This window comes from Neofelis nebulosa, chromosome 9 (assembly GCF_028018385.1).
Source record: "Neofelis nebulosa isolate mNeoNeb1 chromosome 9, mNeoNeb1.pri, whole genome shotgun sequence".
In the NCBI taxonomy this organism is placed as follows: domain Eukaryota; kingdom Metazoa; phylum Chordata; class Mammalia; order Carnivora; family Felidae; genus Neofelis; species Neofelis nebulosa.
In genome coordinates, this window is record NC_080790.1 from 85,665,159 (window position 1) to 85,681,318 (window position 16,160).

The window sequence follows — 16,160 nt, forward strand, 5'->3', positions numbered from 1 at the left end:
CACAATAGGTGGAAAGACGTAGATGTATTAAAAATGTTTCCTCATGAGATAAAACGATCACTGACAGCATCTTGATGCAGACAAAACCTACCTGCCTCCATCGGCGGGGCTGTTTCCACCTTCCCCACCACAGGGATCCTGGACTTTGACGTCCTTTGTGGACCAAGAGGGTCAGACACTGTGCTTTCAAAAATACTGGTGATTCTGTCCCCTAGTGCTCTGTCTTGTGCACAGGGGCTCATGACAGCTGCTAATAATAAAAGTCCCTTGCTATTTCATCCAGAAACTTCCCCGCTGTGTAAACCAAAGCTTACTTTCAGAAACCGGGGATGAGGCTGCATCACAAGGGAGTGGAAGAGATGACGGAGGCCCCTCAGCCTGTACCGTATCGCCTGTACCTCACCCACCTGCCCAGTGCGCCATACTTCAGGACCACACCACCCGCAAGAGGCCCAAGAAGCAGGGCTGCTGGTGTAGACTGTACTTCTGATATTAACATATGAACCTTTCTTATGGTCCCAGTTTCTTCCACACTGTATTCCTCAAACCAAATAACCTAATCACACATACAGGGAAACGTGTCATTTTCTTCACAGTAGAGTTCTGCCATATATAAAGATTTATTTCGTATCACTTGGATTTTGCAAACCCCACTCTATAGCCCCGCTGTTATTATTAGACTGCCATCAAGCTATAATTCTTACAGCCATGTGTTTTACAATATAAAAATGTTATTCTTGACGCCCAAATCTACTCTTGGCCATTGGGTGTGTTGATAGAAACCTTTTTTTTTTTTTTTTTTTTTAACCTCATCTGCCATCAGGTTAATGACAGTGATTGCATGTGTAGCTTTGCCAAAGTCATAGGGCTGATGTTAGCCTGGGGACTACTGCCAATGTTCTCGGCCACTCTCAAAACAACAGAAAAAGAACGATACCAGTGCATACCAAGTGACAGAAGGGGAGAAGGTCTCCTGACAGTGTGAGATGACGTCTGTCACAAGGCGTGAGAGGCGAGACGAGACAGAGGAGACTAAGGATTGATGCCTTTTTATCTCAGGTGCAGTATCCCTGCCAGGGCCACCTGGAATCGTGGTTCAAATCCCTGTTCTACCACGGAGCAAGGCTGTGACCCTGGGCCAGTGACTGGCCTTGATCAGCTTTAGTTCTGTCACAGGTGACATGGAGATAATGATTTACTCTCCCCACTGGCAACGGTTAGTGTCATTAACGGCGGAGGTTATAAATAAGCTGATATTCGCAGGCTTAGTTTTCGAATAAGGCAGTGGTGCCCCACGCCTTGTGGCTCAGTAAGAAGTCGTATTTTTAGTTCTTAAATTTTCAAAACTCAGTCTTGAAAATGTCCTTGAAAGAGACGTAAAGACAAGGAAAAGAAAGCCCTTGGCTGACATTTGTCAAGGAGGTCACTTTCTAAAACAGTTGTTGTTCTTATTCTGTAAAAAGGGGTGCAGACTGGGCAAAATAGCCTCCGCCAACTTGGGAATCTCCTCCCCAGGTAACACGGAGCTAAATGACAGAGGCTTTTAAGTAATGCTGGAACGCTTTTGCACTAACCTGCACTGCCGCAGCGTCTTGGTGATTATAATGATAGAGCAGTCCAAGTGCAAAATACCTGAAAGGAGACACCGCGTTAAGTGCACCCTCTTCCGCCAGCGGCTGAGGGTGGCGCCCACCCAGCGACAGCCTCCCCGCGCCCCCCGACCCCCGCCCCTCGCCCCGGTCCCTTGTATTCGTATTGAGTTCAACAACAAATTTCCAAGGACAAAAAGATCCTCATTTCTGTTTATTTACTTCGGGTGTGCAAACGTATGCCCCCTCAACTTCCAAAAAGGATCGTATTCAAGTCTAGCATAAGCTGAAAAATAAAACAATAATTATGCTATGGAAAATCGTGTTTGGTATGGCTTCACAATTTCCTCAAATGTTAATACGATTCTGTATCTTTTCAGATAATCACCGTCAACCATCACAAGGTATTAAAAGAGTGGTCGGAAAGTGTGCCGTCTGAGCTATTACGGAAAGAAGGGGTAAGGAGTCTGAATACGAACGACAGCAATACGGGCCAAGAGCACCCGGCCACCGCGGAGGACAGCAGGGAGAGGCAGTGAGCCCTGGGAGAGGGCACCCAGGGTTCTAGGCCCTGAGCTTCAATTCAGGTTTCATGACTTAGGGCCTCCATGGCCTCCTGTCTCCACCACCCATTTTCTCCCTCGCGAGTGGAAAAGACTAGCGACGGCACTGACACTGCCCGGGTGGTGAACTGTTCCAGCCTCCCGAGTTCCACTGGGGTGTCCTGCTCCCGGTCATCCCCCTCCCCAGCTGGGGACTGGGAGAAGCGAACACAGGGGGATGTTGGATTTCTTCCCTCCGAGAGCAAACTCGTAAGATAACGAACTATTCGCTGGTGCCCTCCTCTTTTCCTTAGCCTCTCAGGCAGTTACCCTGTCTGCTCCCTACCATTCCAAGTCACCACCATGAGGCATCAGTGTTATTTTCTGGTTCTGAAACAAAATAACGCCCTCCCATAGCATGTTTGGGAAACTGAGGGAAAGCGCCAGGAAGAGCGAACACCCACACTGAGGCCGATCACAAGCCCCGAGTTGTCTCCGGCATTTGAACGGGATCCAGCACTGTAACCCCTGTGGTTTCCGTGGGATTTCGTCAGTACTTCTGCTACTTTGAATACACAACAGAAACCACAGATAAAGCATCTTACTGCTTGCAGGACTCCAGGGATCATCCAACACTTTTGAAGAAAGCCCTCCAGCACCTGCCCAGAATGAATACGACACGGGCCCTTCTTCCCACGTCAGTCACTACAATTAACCGCCCTTGTGCGTACGGCAAGGGGCGGCTGCCTACCATCTCGTGCTCATAATAAAAGCAGAGTTTTAAGCCATAAACTTTTACCAACAAGACCAAGTCCCCCTTTTTATTCATGCGGATGTCTATCTATCTGTGCAATCCGGTCATCAATGACTCAAGTGTGCTGCTGATTTTACCAACACACACATGGCGTCCTGCGTGGGTGAGTTCTATGTGGAACGCTACGGATATGAAGGCTAAGAATCACATCCTTTTCTAACTGGGTCTCTGACTGGCCAGGGTCAGCATCATTAAAGAACTGGTATGAGACCTAATGCCTTCCAAGACCCTTCCAGTTGGTCTGCAGACTGTGCCGGGGGGATCTACCCTGAGGGGCACTGGGCTGTCACCACGGTGTCACAGGGGTCCCGTGACGAGTCTCCGCTTCCTAACAGCCTCCCTGTGGTGGCGGAAAGGCCAGCGTGCGGCCCCTGGCCGCGTGTGGGGAGGGAACACTCACTTCTTGTGCTTCTCGAGCCAGGCAGCGCTGTCTGTCAGAAGACAGGAGTTCTCGGTGACCAGGAGGTCCAGCAGACTGTCGTGGTCGGCCTCCGCGTACAGCTTGAGCAAGGCCGTGTCGATGTCCTCTTTGTAGCCATTTGCGACCTCTGTGCTGCGGACTTCGTTCAGGTAGCTCATGAGGAAGCGCTTACACTTGGCCATCTTCTCCTGGTCCCCCTGGGTCAGCTGGTTCAGGTCTGCATACTCGTGGAGAGGAGGGTGGGACCGTGTGAATGAGGAAGAGGTGGGCAACAGGAAGGGGTAGAGAGAGATCAGCTCCCGGACGTCAAGCTGGCCGCTTCTGCAATTACAGTGTCAAACTAAATGAAGCAAAAAGAGAGAGAGAGTACACATAGGCACACAAAACAACACGGGGAGGGGGGGGCATGCACGCCCGCACACGTTAACAGAGAGCTGGATGTGTGACAGGGGAGCACGTCAGAGCGAGCGTCCGGATGCGCGAGCCCAGCAGAGCACTGCCGAGGGGAGTGCCACCACGCGATTCCGACGGCAGACAGGGGACCACGGCGAGAGACACACACGCACCCCTCCAGTGCCGGCAGGCAACATCAAGACACCCGAGGCGGTCCCAACACCAAGGGAGCGCCGGACTCGCTGGAAACCGAGGCCAAGAAAGGAACGTGAAGGGAACACGTCACTGTCCGGTCAAAGGCAAAGTACAGTCCGACGTTTCTCCTGGCATAAACTATAACCAGGTGTGCCGCACGGTCCACAAAGAAGGACTTCGCGAGAACATGACTTACAACATCCCCTTCAGAGATCTTCTAACAGGAGCCGCGAGAGCATTTGTGAGGCTGCATCCGTGGTGACTCTCGACGGCCTCTCAGAGCATAAGATGAGGCTGCGGCTGAAATGGCCAGTGTGGTGTCCTACCCTCGGAAGGCCAGGGAGCCCATCTGGTGACATCCCACCTCAGCTTCACCACTGACCCTGTCCCCACCGCGCCTGCTCATCTTGTCCACAACAGGCCAGCGGTGGCATTACCGAGCTGCGAGGCTCAACCTTGGCCCAGAAGCAGCCCTACCTGTGGGGCCCCTCTTGCAGAAACAGATGCAGGGCCGCCAGACATGAATGGGAACCTCAGGTAGGGCCCGAGGTCTACACTTTCTGCGATGTTCCCTGCGTCCACCTTCCTTCAAGCTGAGTCTCCTCCTCCCCAACTTCCGGCCTCTGGCCCTCCTTTCTTCCACTCCTGCCCTCTCCCCACTTCCTGCGGTTCTGGGCCTCCCCAGGATGAACGTCAGACCTCTGAGCTCGGCATTCAGGGCCCTTCCTAGCTGCTCCCGATGACCTTACAGCTTTGGCTTCCACTGTCCCTCTCATGTTCCGAGGCTTCAACGCCACCTCATCACCTCTCCAGTTTACACACTTCATGCCTCTCAGCGTTTCCTGTGTGTTCCCTCTGCCTAAAGCAACGGTCCTCCAGGGAAGCAGTTTTGCTCCCTGGGTAAGTTAGCAATGTCTGGAGATACTTTTGGTCACCACTGGAGGGTGCTATTGGCACGCAGTGGGTAGAGGCCAGGGCTCCTCCAATGCACGAGAGCACGCCCGTAACAAATTATCCAGCTCAAAAGGTCATGACTGCATGACTCCATTTGGGAAGCTTCTCACCATTTGAGATCTGGCCAAATCCCGATCCAAGCCCGTGCTCTCCACTGTCCCCCAGAGCACCTCCACCCACACCATGGAGCCGCACCTGCACTGCCCAATGGGCACACAGCCAGATTCCAGACTTGTATGGGCAGGCCGCAAAAGCCGGGTGCAATCTTACCCTGCCGCTCTGGCTCTGGGGCTTGAGCCAAGTGCTGGCCTGACTGGACACAAGGACAGGCTGTGTAACATCTAGAGAAACAGACACAGAGCGTACGGACCCCCAGCGTGCCGACCATGATTGGCTGGCAGTTAGGGCTTCTGGCACTGAACTGAGAAGGAAGTCTGAGGACATGTCCCACACCAATGAGAAAAAAAAATTCATGTTATTAGCAACATCTGTCATGGACACAGGAAGGGAAAGTGGAGTCACGTCTGTCTTGGAAGTGTCTTCCTCAAGTGTCAATTCCTTCGGCCACACTTTTGTCTTTTTTAAGTTTATTAATTTTTGAGAGAGAGAGAGAGAGCGAGCAGGGGTAGGCGGAGGGGCAGAGAGAGAGGGAGACAGAATCTGAAGCATATGCAGGCTCTGAGCTGTGAGCACAGAGCCCGACGTAGGGCTCGAGCCTACGAACCGAACTGTGAGATCATGACCTGAGCCGAAGTCGAACACTTAACTGACTGAGCCACCAGGCACCCCTCGGCCACACTTTTGACAAAAACTGAGCAGCAGTCAATGTAAACCAGTAAGAGGCTGAAGCATGAAAGACAGGAACCTTCTATTAATGACTGACAGGCCCTACACGAGTCTATTACAAAATCCACGAACTCTTCTATGAATATATTGTGACCATTCGCCCACTTTTGCAAATTAACCCAAGAAGAAAGATGTACCCGTGACCCAAATGAGGAGGTTTTCGACACTGCAGGGACAAAGCAGGCAGGACGGAAAAGCGCCCAGGTCCAAAGGGACAAAGAATCTATTTAAGCCCCGAAATGACTGATCCTGCCAGGAACCGATGGTAACAGCACACAGAATTTACGAAGTGTAAGCTACATTGGGCATCATGATTCGCTGAGTGGTTCCTTCTTTACTCAGATACCTGCTCCTACAACCAAGCATGTGCCAGAGAAGGAGGTCAGAGCTGTGGCGGGTCTGATGCCTGACAAAACAGTGGTGCCCTGCTCTGTTTGTTATTTGGATGTGAAGGATCTCTTCCGGTGCTTAGCACACACTTTATCTTTTAGATGGTTCCAGACTACACAGAATCTATTCTAGTTAGACATTTTGAAACGTATGTCCCAAGTTGTTCTTATGAACATTCTCCTTGTGAAGTCTTTGGAAGGAGTTTTCATGAGTCTTCCCAGAAGCACCCGCTCTTTTCCTAAGTTCCCTGATTTCCTGTAAAATCTCCAAAGGAAAGGAAAAGTGGGCAACAGTATTTCCCTAGGAATTCTTCACGTTATTAAATTCACTCTTCGGGATTCCCTTCTCCTCTCTTCGTGGGATTATTAGGGGCTCGCCCTCGTCAGCCTCTGCCCTCCTCAGGACACAGGGCAAGTAAACTGAGGCTAAGGGGTGGGGGCGAGGAACGAGTGTTGGTGATGGCTGCTACTGTCAAGAAGCCTCACCACCTTCCCGTGAGGCACAAGCTAAGCGCGGCGACATCTCCCATCACGGCCACACAGTCTAGGTGAAGGTTTTGACCACAGAGGGACACACAGGAGGGCTTGCTACCAACACCTCAAATTACCTGAAGAGCTCTTTAGCTTCCAGAAACTGAAGTTGTGCGAACTGTATGAACCCCGCCTGCTGCAGAATCCTTCTGTACATTACCTGCAAGGAAAGACAGGTTTAATCTCTTAGACGTACCTTGAAATCAACGCAGTGGGGAGAAACTACCTTTCTAATCATAACCCAAGCTAGATGAGCTGGATGCTCATTATTACACAGAAACCGGAAGTTATAAGGTAAAGAGAAAACATGGCATATATTAAATTGTTTTCAACATAGATGAAAATATTTGTGTGTGTGTGTGTGTGTGTGTGTGTGAGAGAGAGAGAGAGAGAGAGAGAGAGAGAGAGAGAGAGAATCACCCCTTTGTTCCTGAAATAAAATTGTTCTCTATTTGACCATTCTTCCTTCACCTTCCCCATGGATCTTTTCTGTAAATCCCATTTCCTTCCCAAATGTGTTCTTTTATCTTCTGTTCTCCTCCTCCTTAGCTCACGGGGCTGCCGTGATCGCTTCTCCTTCTGGTTGCTCAGGAGGGTAATCAAGAGCTCCAGTGTCTCTGGCGGTCTGGGAGCGGCTCACCCGGCTTCCATTGTTCTGGAGTTGACACTTCACTTCTGAGTATCCCCAGGGCACAGGGCCAATGCCAATCAATAAATGGATAAATGAACCAGTTTTCCTACTAAGCTGCGGAAACACTGCACATTCCCTTTCCTGGAGCTGTAAGACCCACAGTCACACACTACAGCCTGACAATTCCAGCCATCAAGGTGCCGGGTGATTTTTTATAATCCAGTACTACCCAGATTTCCTTGACCACTGAACTCCTTTGTTCTTGGAACATCCGGCAACAGCAAAGCACGCTAAAGGGAGCTGGCCTGTGTGTTTTAGTTCCACCCCTTCCACGTCTCTGTCCAACTTGGTCAGGGTTGGGGTTTGAAGCATCCTCTGTTTCAAGTACACTTTGGACATACCTCTCTGCTCTTTTCTTACTGGTGCCATCCCACAGCCAGGCTGTCACCCCCTCACGAACAAAGGCTCCAATTGTGCCTCAGACCCTGTGAGTTCAATGCCTCCCCCTTCCTACCACGGTGCTGTTACAGAAGCCACGAATTCCTTGGAGGCACGGCATATACGTGATTCATCTTTGCAGCCCCATGCCCCAACACCTGCCATTCAGGAAGTGCTTCTGGATCTGAAGGGCTCTGTCCACCATACTTGTGAACCCTGAGGGAGGGACGCTTTGCTCAGAGATGTTAAGATCTCAGCCCAAAGTTAGTGAAGTCGTAAGTGGCTGAGCCAGGATTTTAAAAGAGCAGATCTTTCTGATGCTAGAGCCCAATTCTTTCCACTCACGGAGTCGCCCAGATACACGGCAGGCAGTTAGTGCTGTTACCCCCTGAAGAAGCGAGGAGCTGCAGATGGTCAGCACCTGGACGCTGTCACTCCTGTGCCCTCACAGCAGCTTTTCAAGGGGCTTTCGCTATAGTTTCGAAGAGTTTTCAAAAGTGTAACATTTCCTCCCTCTCCCCACAGAAGTTCCTTTAGAGAAGTCAGAAGAGGTAGGCTTTTTCATCTTCTTACCACTTGCCTTTGTTTTTCTTCCCTGACACCAGCCATGTGTGGCCTAAAAACTGGCCTCTTCATGCCCCCCCCCCAACAATAAGCGGCGGACAGGAGTGGGTCAAAGTCCTGTTGCATAGGGATGCCAGCTCCTCTGGAAGCAGAGGTAATAAAGACCATCCACTTAGCAGAAAGGATAAAAAGGACCCATCAACTGCAGCAGAAGAATTCTCGATCACACCCTGGCCTGTTGATGAGAAATCAGCCAAAAGACAATGGACTCCTCGTGGTTGCAGGACTCAAAGGCCAGCGATCTACTCTTTCCCTTCCTAGAGGGAGATGAAAACCACTTTTGTGAACACTCCCAATCTCCAAGAATCTGGGGTTATTCTCTGTAGTCTAGTCCGCAAATGCCATAGGCGGACTAAAGAACAGGCATGCAAAGAGGTCCCATCATCCCGAACACAAGCACATAGATGTGGAGCTGTGGATGGAGCACAGGACAGAAGCGCGAGGAAGCACAGCCAGTTCCGGGTGCTCTGAAAGCGACTGTCTCCTTTCCAGACCGCCTGCTGTGACTGACAGGTCCCTGGCACTCTGCTCAGGTGATGCTGAACTACAGACCTGGGGCTTGGCTGGTCACCAGGGGACAGACCAGGAAGATGAAAGTCTGTTTATCTCCCCAACATCACAGCTAACTCAACAGTGGGATTTTCAGCTGTTTAACTTACTAATTTGTCCCCTGGAGTAAGGCAGCTGCCAGAAGTCCCAGGCCAAGAAAGTACATTAGCAAAACTTATCTCTAAGCAGTGCCATTCAACACGGGCTCTGTGCAGAAAAGAAGCCCTCCTCCCGCCCCCCCCCCCCCGCCCCCGCCACAACCAGCCAGGTGTAGGAGGTCACATGTACTCTGAAACTGAGGTCAAAACCTATGTTTTGACTATGACATTTCTGAATTGAGATTTCTAACTTTCGTGCTTTGGGTAACTAGAAATTTTGTGAAACAGAAGATTCTATTCAATTCAGAAAGAGGCTTGTTCAAGGGCAGAAAAGCCCACTTCTAGGGTCAGGCTTGGCTCCCCCTCCCACCTCAAGTGCTCAGCACTTTGGCTTTGCCAGTGGGCTTATCTCCAGGAGAGCAGGGCCAACGGGCACAGCCCCTTCCTACCGAAAATGACCGCAGATCTGTTGGGGACTGCCAGGTGCAGCCATTACAACCAGATACAAATGTGTAGGACAGCCTACTCTTGACATGAGACTACCCGCTAATTAGGTTACAATGCTCTGTTAAGACCAAGAGGACTCAGGATATACGGTATATACATATCATTCCTGTAAGATGAGTACAGCCAACACTTAAACAAAAATTGGTATGAATGTTATACTTTTAACTGTATTCATACCTTTTCCTGTAATACATACTTCAGTGCTGGGTTTTTGGCGTTTTCAATTTATCTTAAAACTCTTCTTACTTAATTATTGCCTAAATAGAAACACCTTTCTCAAAATATATTAGGTGAAACAGTAGCCTGCCTAAGCTTCCAGGACATTCTCTCCTTAATCAGAAGGCAATCCAAGGGTGCCTGGGTGGCTCAATCAGTTGAGCATCTGACTTCAGCTCAGGTCATGATCTCACACTCATGAGTTCGTCAGGCTCTGTGCTGACAGCTCAGAGCCTGATGCCTGCTTCGAATTCTGTATCTCCCTCTCTCTCTGCATTCCCCCACTCACACTCTGTGTCTGTCTCTCTCAAAATAAATAAACATTAAAAAAAAAGGCAATCCATCCTGATTAAGCTTGGAAACAGATGTGTGTGTGTGTATACATATATATGTGTGGTGTGTGTGTGTGTAGTAAATGTTGGTATGTAAAATATATACCTAAAAAGGACTTACATGCCATATATATACACACATGCATGCCCACACCTGCCTATATAATACAAATACATAATGTATAAAATAACATACTTTACATATATCCCTTTTTGGGAATTCACAGAAAGACAATAATAAAAATATATGATATATGCCTACTTAGGGATCACAATAGATATTAGTATAGTAAAAGCTCTGAGAAATCCTCCAGTTAAGAAACACCATTAAATACCTGGCTGGCTTGGTCAGGTGTAAGGATAAGAAAGGGAAAAGAAAGGAAGGAAGGAAGGAAGGAAGGAAGGAAGGAAGGAAGGAAGGAAGGAAGGAAGGAAGGAAGAAACCCAATTAATGTGAACTTGTAAAACAGAACCTCTTCCACCCCACACCCATCGCTGTCCCAGAGCAAGGGTCTGGAGAAAATGCAAACTGGAAACCCTGGTCCAGAAGGCAGCTGTGCAATGGATATGCATGCAGAGGAGGAAAAGTGGTCAGTTCCAAAGGTGGGGATGATGGGGCCAGGGGGGCGGGGCAGTGAGGGCGGGGCCAGGGGGGCGGGAGGCCTGAGGAACTCCTCATGCATTACGAAATCTACCCAAAGCACAGGTCCAAACTCTCGCGAAGGATACACTAAGAAATAGTAACATAAGGCTCTTTAGGAAGGAAAATGACGTTCTGGGGGCAAAAGCCGACTTGCTCGTCGATTTTTTCTTTCTTTAAACACATGCATGTATTTTTTTTCTGCTGTATATTTTAGGATTTACAATGTATGTGATACAGTCATATGGCTCAAATTTGAAAACATTCGAAGGGGCTTTCTGGAGAGTCTCCTTCCTACTGCAGCCCCCACCCACCAGCTCCCCAGAGGTCATTGATGCTATCGATTTCTCGGGCAGCTACACAGAAACGTGTTAGGTATTTATGAGCAAACCCTTTCCCCCAATTTAGTAGTGCTATCTGTCTGCACTGTCTTTAGACATCCTTCTGCCTCGACAGACAAAGTGCCTGGTTCTCATTCCTGGCTCTGTGGCACCCCAACAGCCCGCGCGACCCAACAACTCCTCCACCGGCAGCATCTGGTTGGTTGTTTTTTTGTTTTGTTTTGTTTTGAACAAACAATGTGAGAACGAAGTCTTCTACACTGGTTATTTTGCGTTTTTGTGATTAGATCCGTGAAATACCCCTCTAGGAGAACGGTACCATGTAACTTGGACAGATATCATCAAAGTGCCCTCCTGCAGAGGCCACTTCACATTCTCAGAAGTGATACATATGAGGGCCCAATTCCGCACACCCTCAATGAGGGCTCATCAAACCCTCTGGTCTTTAACAATCTGAGTGAAAAATGCATTAGTGAACTTTTAATTTGCACATCTCCGTATGAGTGAGACAACACATCTTTTCATACATTTGTAAGACAGGTGATTTCATTTTCTAGGAAATATCCGTTCATATTCATTTTTCCATTGGGCTATTCATGTTTTTCTTATTTATATGTTGAAGGAGGTCCTGACATTTTAGAGAAACGAGCCTACCTTCTGTGCTTCAAACTGCAAATACTGCAAAAACTCGTGTTTTTCATTCATGTATAGTAGGCTTTGCCATGCAGAACATGTTTATGAATGGATGTGCATGCATGTAAATTTATTAAATTTCAAAAAATTACTTTAGAATGTTCCAGAACCAAGGTATCTGGGAAGAGAGTGGCAAGGCTGTCCTTTTAACCTTGCAGCCTCTCCATAAAAACAGAACAATTACTTCATAGCAGCTCACAACAGCCAAAAGGTGGAGGCAACCCACGTGTCCACCAGTGGATGATGGATAAGCAAACTGCGGTACATATATACAATGGAACGTATGACTCAGCCTCAAAGGGGAAGGAAATTCTGACATGTAGGCACTATGCCCTGGAAGAGCCTTGAGGACACCACGCTAAGTAAGCCCAGGCACAAAAGGACAAGTCCTGCACGACTCCACTTATACGAGGGGCATGGGATGGCCACAATCATAGACACAGAAAGCATTGAGTTGCCGCGGGGAGCGGGAGGGGGAGTTAGTGCTTAATGAGGACAGAGTTTCAGTTCTGTAAGAGGAGAAGACGTTCTGGAGATGCCTGGTGGTGACGGCTGCCCAACGTACCTAAGGCCACTGACCTGTAAACTTAAAACTGGTTAGAATGGTAATTTCTATGTTAACGTGTATTTTACCATGAGTAAAAAACAAACACACAAAAACAGCTGGGATAGCAAAACCAGAAACTCGCTGACAGCATTTATAACAGCACGAAGTGGCACACAGCGTACCCACGAACCCAAAAACGCGAGCCACTGGGGAGAAGTCACCACCCAACTGCAGGAACGGGGTGGTGTTAGAAACTGTGGGGAGAAGCAGAGAGGAAAAGAGGCTGTGGGGCCACAGAAGCCAGAGTCCCCAAGCCACTATCAGGAACCACCCGAAAGCCTGGCAGGCCATCTGCAGACGGCAGTGGAAGGGGCCATGGCCAGCTCCAATGTGCCAGTAAGTGCCAACGATGAGAAACTGAGCTTTAAAGACAAGGAAAGACTTCTCTGGGCATTCGAGGCAAAGGACCAAGTCCCAGAAGGGAAAGGAATTCAGACTGTCACCCAACATTCGCCGATGCTTTATGCCAAAAAGTAATGGTGGAGTTCATTTCAGTTCCTCATTGAAAGATAGTGTGAGTCAAACGTTTTCTATCCAGCCTCGCTGGCCTGCAAGCATAAAGGCTGCAGGTGAACTGTTAACCAACATGCAGAGTCTCTGGGATGGTGTTCCCATGTGCTTATCCTGAGATATCTCCCGGAGGATCGATCGCTTCAAAACACCAGAAGACTGGAGAATCAGCAGCATGAAATGTGTTGGTGAGCGACTGGTACACACCTCCACTCAACGAAGAAAGATAAAGATACGGAAGACAGTAGATGGCTGTAGGCTTTGAAAGAGACAGTAGAGAAAATACGACCATCGAACATGAGGGGGAAATGGGGAGATGAAACCGAAGTGCGATATGCTCGATGACCCGCTGGGAACAGAGGGATGCCACCTGAACACAGATGTTGGGGGAGAGAAGGGGAAGGTGCTAAGAGGTTACCAGCTATTTCCAAAAGCTGCTCAAAGTGGGCAACCAGCAGACAGCAGGAGCTCCCCCCAGCAAGAAAAAGAGAAAAGCAAAAGGCTTTTATAAAGTAAATACTATTACAGTCACCGTTAGAACAAAACTTGCAAGTTTCACACCAAAAGACAGGGAAGAATGTAGCTTCCTTTAAATGGACTTCGGTTGATCTGACTTCTGAATTAGGTAAATATTTTACATAATTCTGAGACAAAATTAAATTTCCAAAAGCAATCCTTAGGAAACAAAAGGCAAATGGAACAAAGGGCCCTGGGCACATATATGAAAGATGTGGTGGCAACTGGAGGACAGGACCCTCCCAGGTGGCTCAGGCACAGTCACCTGACCACACAGCCTGGCAGGGGTGGGGGGGACCCCCAGGGACAGAAATAATGGTGGGACATAAGCACTTATGGGACAACTGGGGAAATGTCAATGTCGATGGGACATCATTCCATAAAGGACTTCGTTATGACTTCAGGGAGTTCTGCAGACCGTGCAGTGTTTACATTTCAAAGGGGACATTTTGTCTCTTAAAGAGACATACTCGAAGAGTTTCAGGTGAAATAGAAAAAAACAAAAAAACAAAACCACAGGTATCAGGAGTTCAACCTTAATTATGAATACTATCCATAGCACACAACACAAATCAAGAGAACTTTCTGGCACAAGCCTTCGTCTATAATATAAGGTCTCCTTACTGCTGCTTTATGACGTCTTAAACTTTACTATAATTTAAACATGGCTTTCTTTTTTCTTTTTAATTTTTTTAATGTTTATTTTTGAGAGACAGAGCACGAGTGGGGGAGGGGCAGAGAGCGAGGGGACACAAGGATCCAAAGCTCACCGCAGGCTCTGAGCTGTCTGCACAGAGCCAGACATGGGACTCGAACCACCAACCGCGAGATCATGACCTGAGCCAAAGTTGGATATTTAACCAACTGAGCCACCCAGGCGCCCCTAAACCTGACTTTCTTAAAGATCTAAACTCTTGCCCTTCGGGATCTCTAGAAGCATTCTTCTTTTAATCCCGGTCCCAGAGTTAAACTTCTTGATAAATCCCTCCCTAGTTCAGAAGTCAGTGACACAAAACTGACATGCTATTTTTTATTTATTTTTTTAAATTAGAGAGAGGGAGAGAAAGAGAGAGAGCGAGCAGGGGAGGGGCAGAGATGGAGAGAGAATCTTACTGTCGAGTATGGACGTGCACCCCAGTAATGGACACGAGCATAAATACTAAGTCAGGCAAAGGAGAAAGCGGAGGTGTGTGAAAGCACGCAGGGTGAAGCACTGTTTTAGGGGGCCAGCGCTGATGCGACCAGATAGGTGTCACACGCGAAACCATCTCAGCTGTCCTGCCTCCCGTCTTCGGACAGTGGTGTGGATTACTTCTGAATCGTTTCGAGAATTAAAAATGTTTTGAAATGCCTTGCTGAGTGTTTGCATGCTGAAGGGCTCAAGAACTGTTGGCTCCCTTGCCCCCTCTACCCTTTCAGGCAGAATGCGGGTTCATGGAAGTGGGTTGGGCCAGACCACAGGCGCTTCAAGGGTGCGGATGAGGGGCACCTGAGTGGCTCAGTCGGTTGAGTGTCTGACTCTTAGTTTCAGCTCAGGTCATGATCCCAGGCTCGTGGGATCAAGCCCCACGTAGGGCTCTGCACTGAATGTGAAGCCTGCTTGGGATTCTCTCTCCCTCTGTCTCTCTGCCCACCGCCCCCTACTCACGCATGTGCTCTCTTTAAAAGGGGAAGGAAAAAAAAGTGTGGATGAGGTGCCCACTGGAGCACTCTGGGCAAAGGAGTCTGTATTTCAAAAAGATCATTCCCACAGTGGCATGGAGTATGGACCAAACACACACACAGACACACACACACACACACACACACACACAAAGGAGGCAGTTAAAATAATTCATACAAAATAGGAGAAGGGTCTGCATTGTCAGCAGTAGCAAAAGACACTGGGAATATGGGGTGAATTCGAGATCATTCTGAAGCTGTATTTCCAGGTCTGGATATACAAGGTTGCAGCAACCAGGAGACGGCAGGGAGCATGTTAGAAAGGAAAAAACTCCAAATGAGAAACTAAGATGACACTCGGATGACACCTGAGCAAGACGATGACTAATATGAGCCAAATATCGACTGGACATCGCTACTTGGTGAAAGGAGAGGCGAGGGAGAAAAGATCACACAAAGAACACTGCACCTTCCCATAAGAAAATGCTGCACACTTAACGTGTGCACATGTGTGTATGCAAAGAGGGGGCACCCCGATGTGTGGCCCACCTAGACACCCAACACGTCCACTGGGGCAGCTCACGGGGCTGAGAGCAAGCAGGGCAGGGGCAGGCCTCAGAGTCTCCGGAGGTCTGATCCTGACACTTCTTAGCCTGGCCACCCCACCAGGAGCTGATGCACAGGCTGCAGAGGCAAGTATACTCAGCACAGCACCAGTCCTGAACTGAAGAGCTCTCTTCTTTTTGCCTCTGCTGCCCCCTGCTGAACACTAGGAGATTGGTCTCACTTTCAAAAATCAGGAACACAGGGAAGGAAACCATCAACAAAATCAAAAGGCAACTGACGGAATGGGAGAAGATATTAAGTTAGTATCCAAAATCTGTAAAGAACTGATCACACTCAACCCCCCAAAAAACAAATAATCCAGTGAAGAAATGGGCAGAAGACATGAACAGACACTTTTCCAAAGAAGACATGCACATGGCCAATAGACACATGAAAAGAGGCTCAACGTCATTCATCATCAGGGAAATACAAATCAAAACCACAATGAGATACCACCTCCCACCTATCAGAATGGCTAAAACGAACAACTCAGGAAACAACAGATATTGGCGAGGG

At 48.6% G+C, this 16,160-nt stretch overlaps 2 protein-coding genes across 3 annotated transcripts in view; one reads left to right on the forward strand and one right to left on the reverse strand.

The window, feature by feature from the left end:
• GPR45 (G protein-coupled receptor 45) overlaps positions 1-2,165 on the forward strand; it is a 110,055-nt gene extending 107,890 nt beyond the window's left edge. Inside the window, exon 2 of the transcript XR_009248741.1 lies at positions 1,970-2,165. The gene's annotated coding sequence lies outside the window, so the exon portion shown is untranslated. The remainder of the gene's footprint in view (positions 1-1,969) is intronic.
• TGFBRAP1 (transforming growth factor beta receptor associated protein 1) overlaps positions 1-16,160 on the reverse strand; it is a 62,614-nt gene that overhangs the window by 11,253 nt on the left and 35,201 nt on the right. For both annotated transcript variants that reach the window (XM_058684581.1, XM_058684580.1), the window contains exons 5-7: positions 6,752-6,834; positions 3,346-3,687; positions 1,575-1,632 (exon numbers count right to left, since the gene is read on the reverse strand). In XM_058684581.1, the coding sequence (XP_058540564.1) occupies positions 1,575-1,632; positions 3,346-3,687; positions 6,752-6,834 (483 nt within the window). The remainder of the gene's footprint in view (positions 1-1,574; positions 1,633-3,345; positions 3,688-6,751; positions 6,835-16,160) is intronic.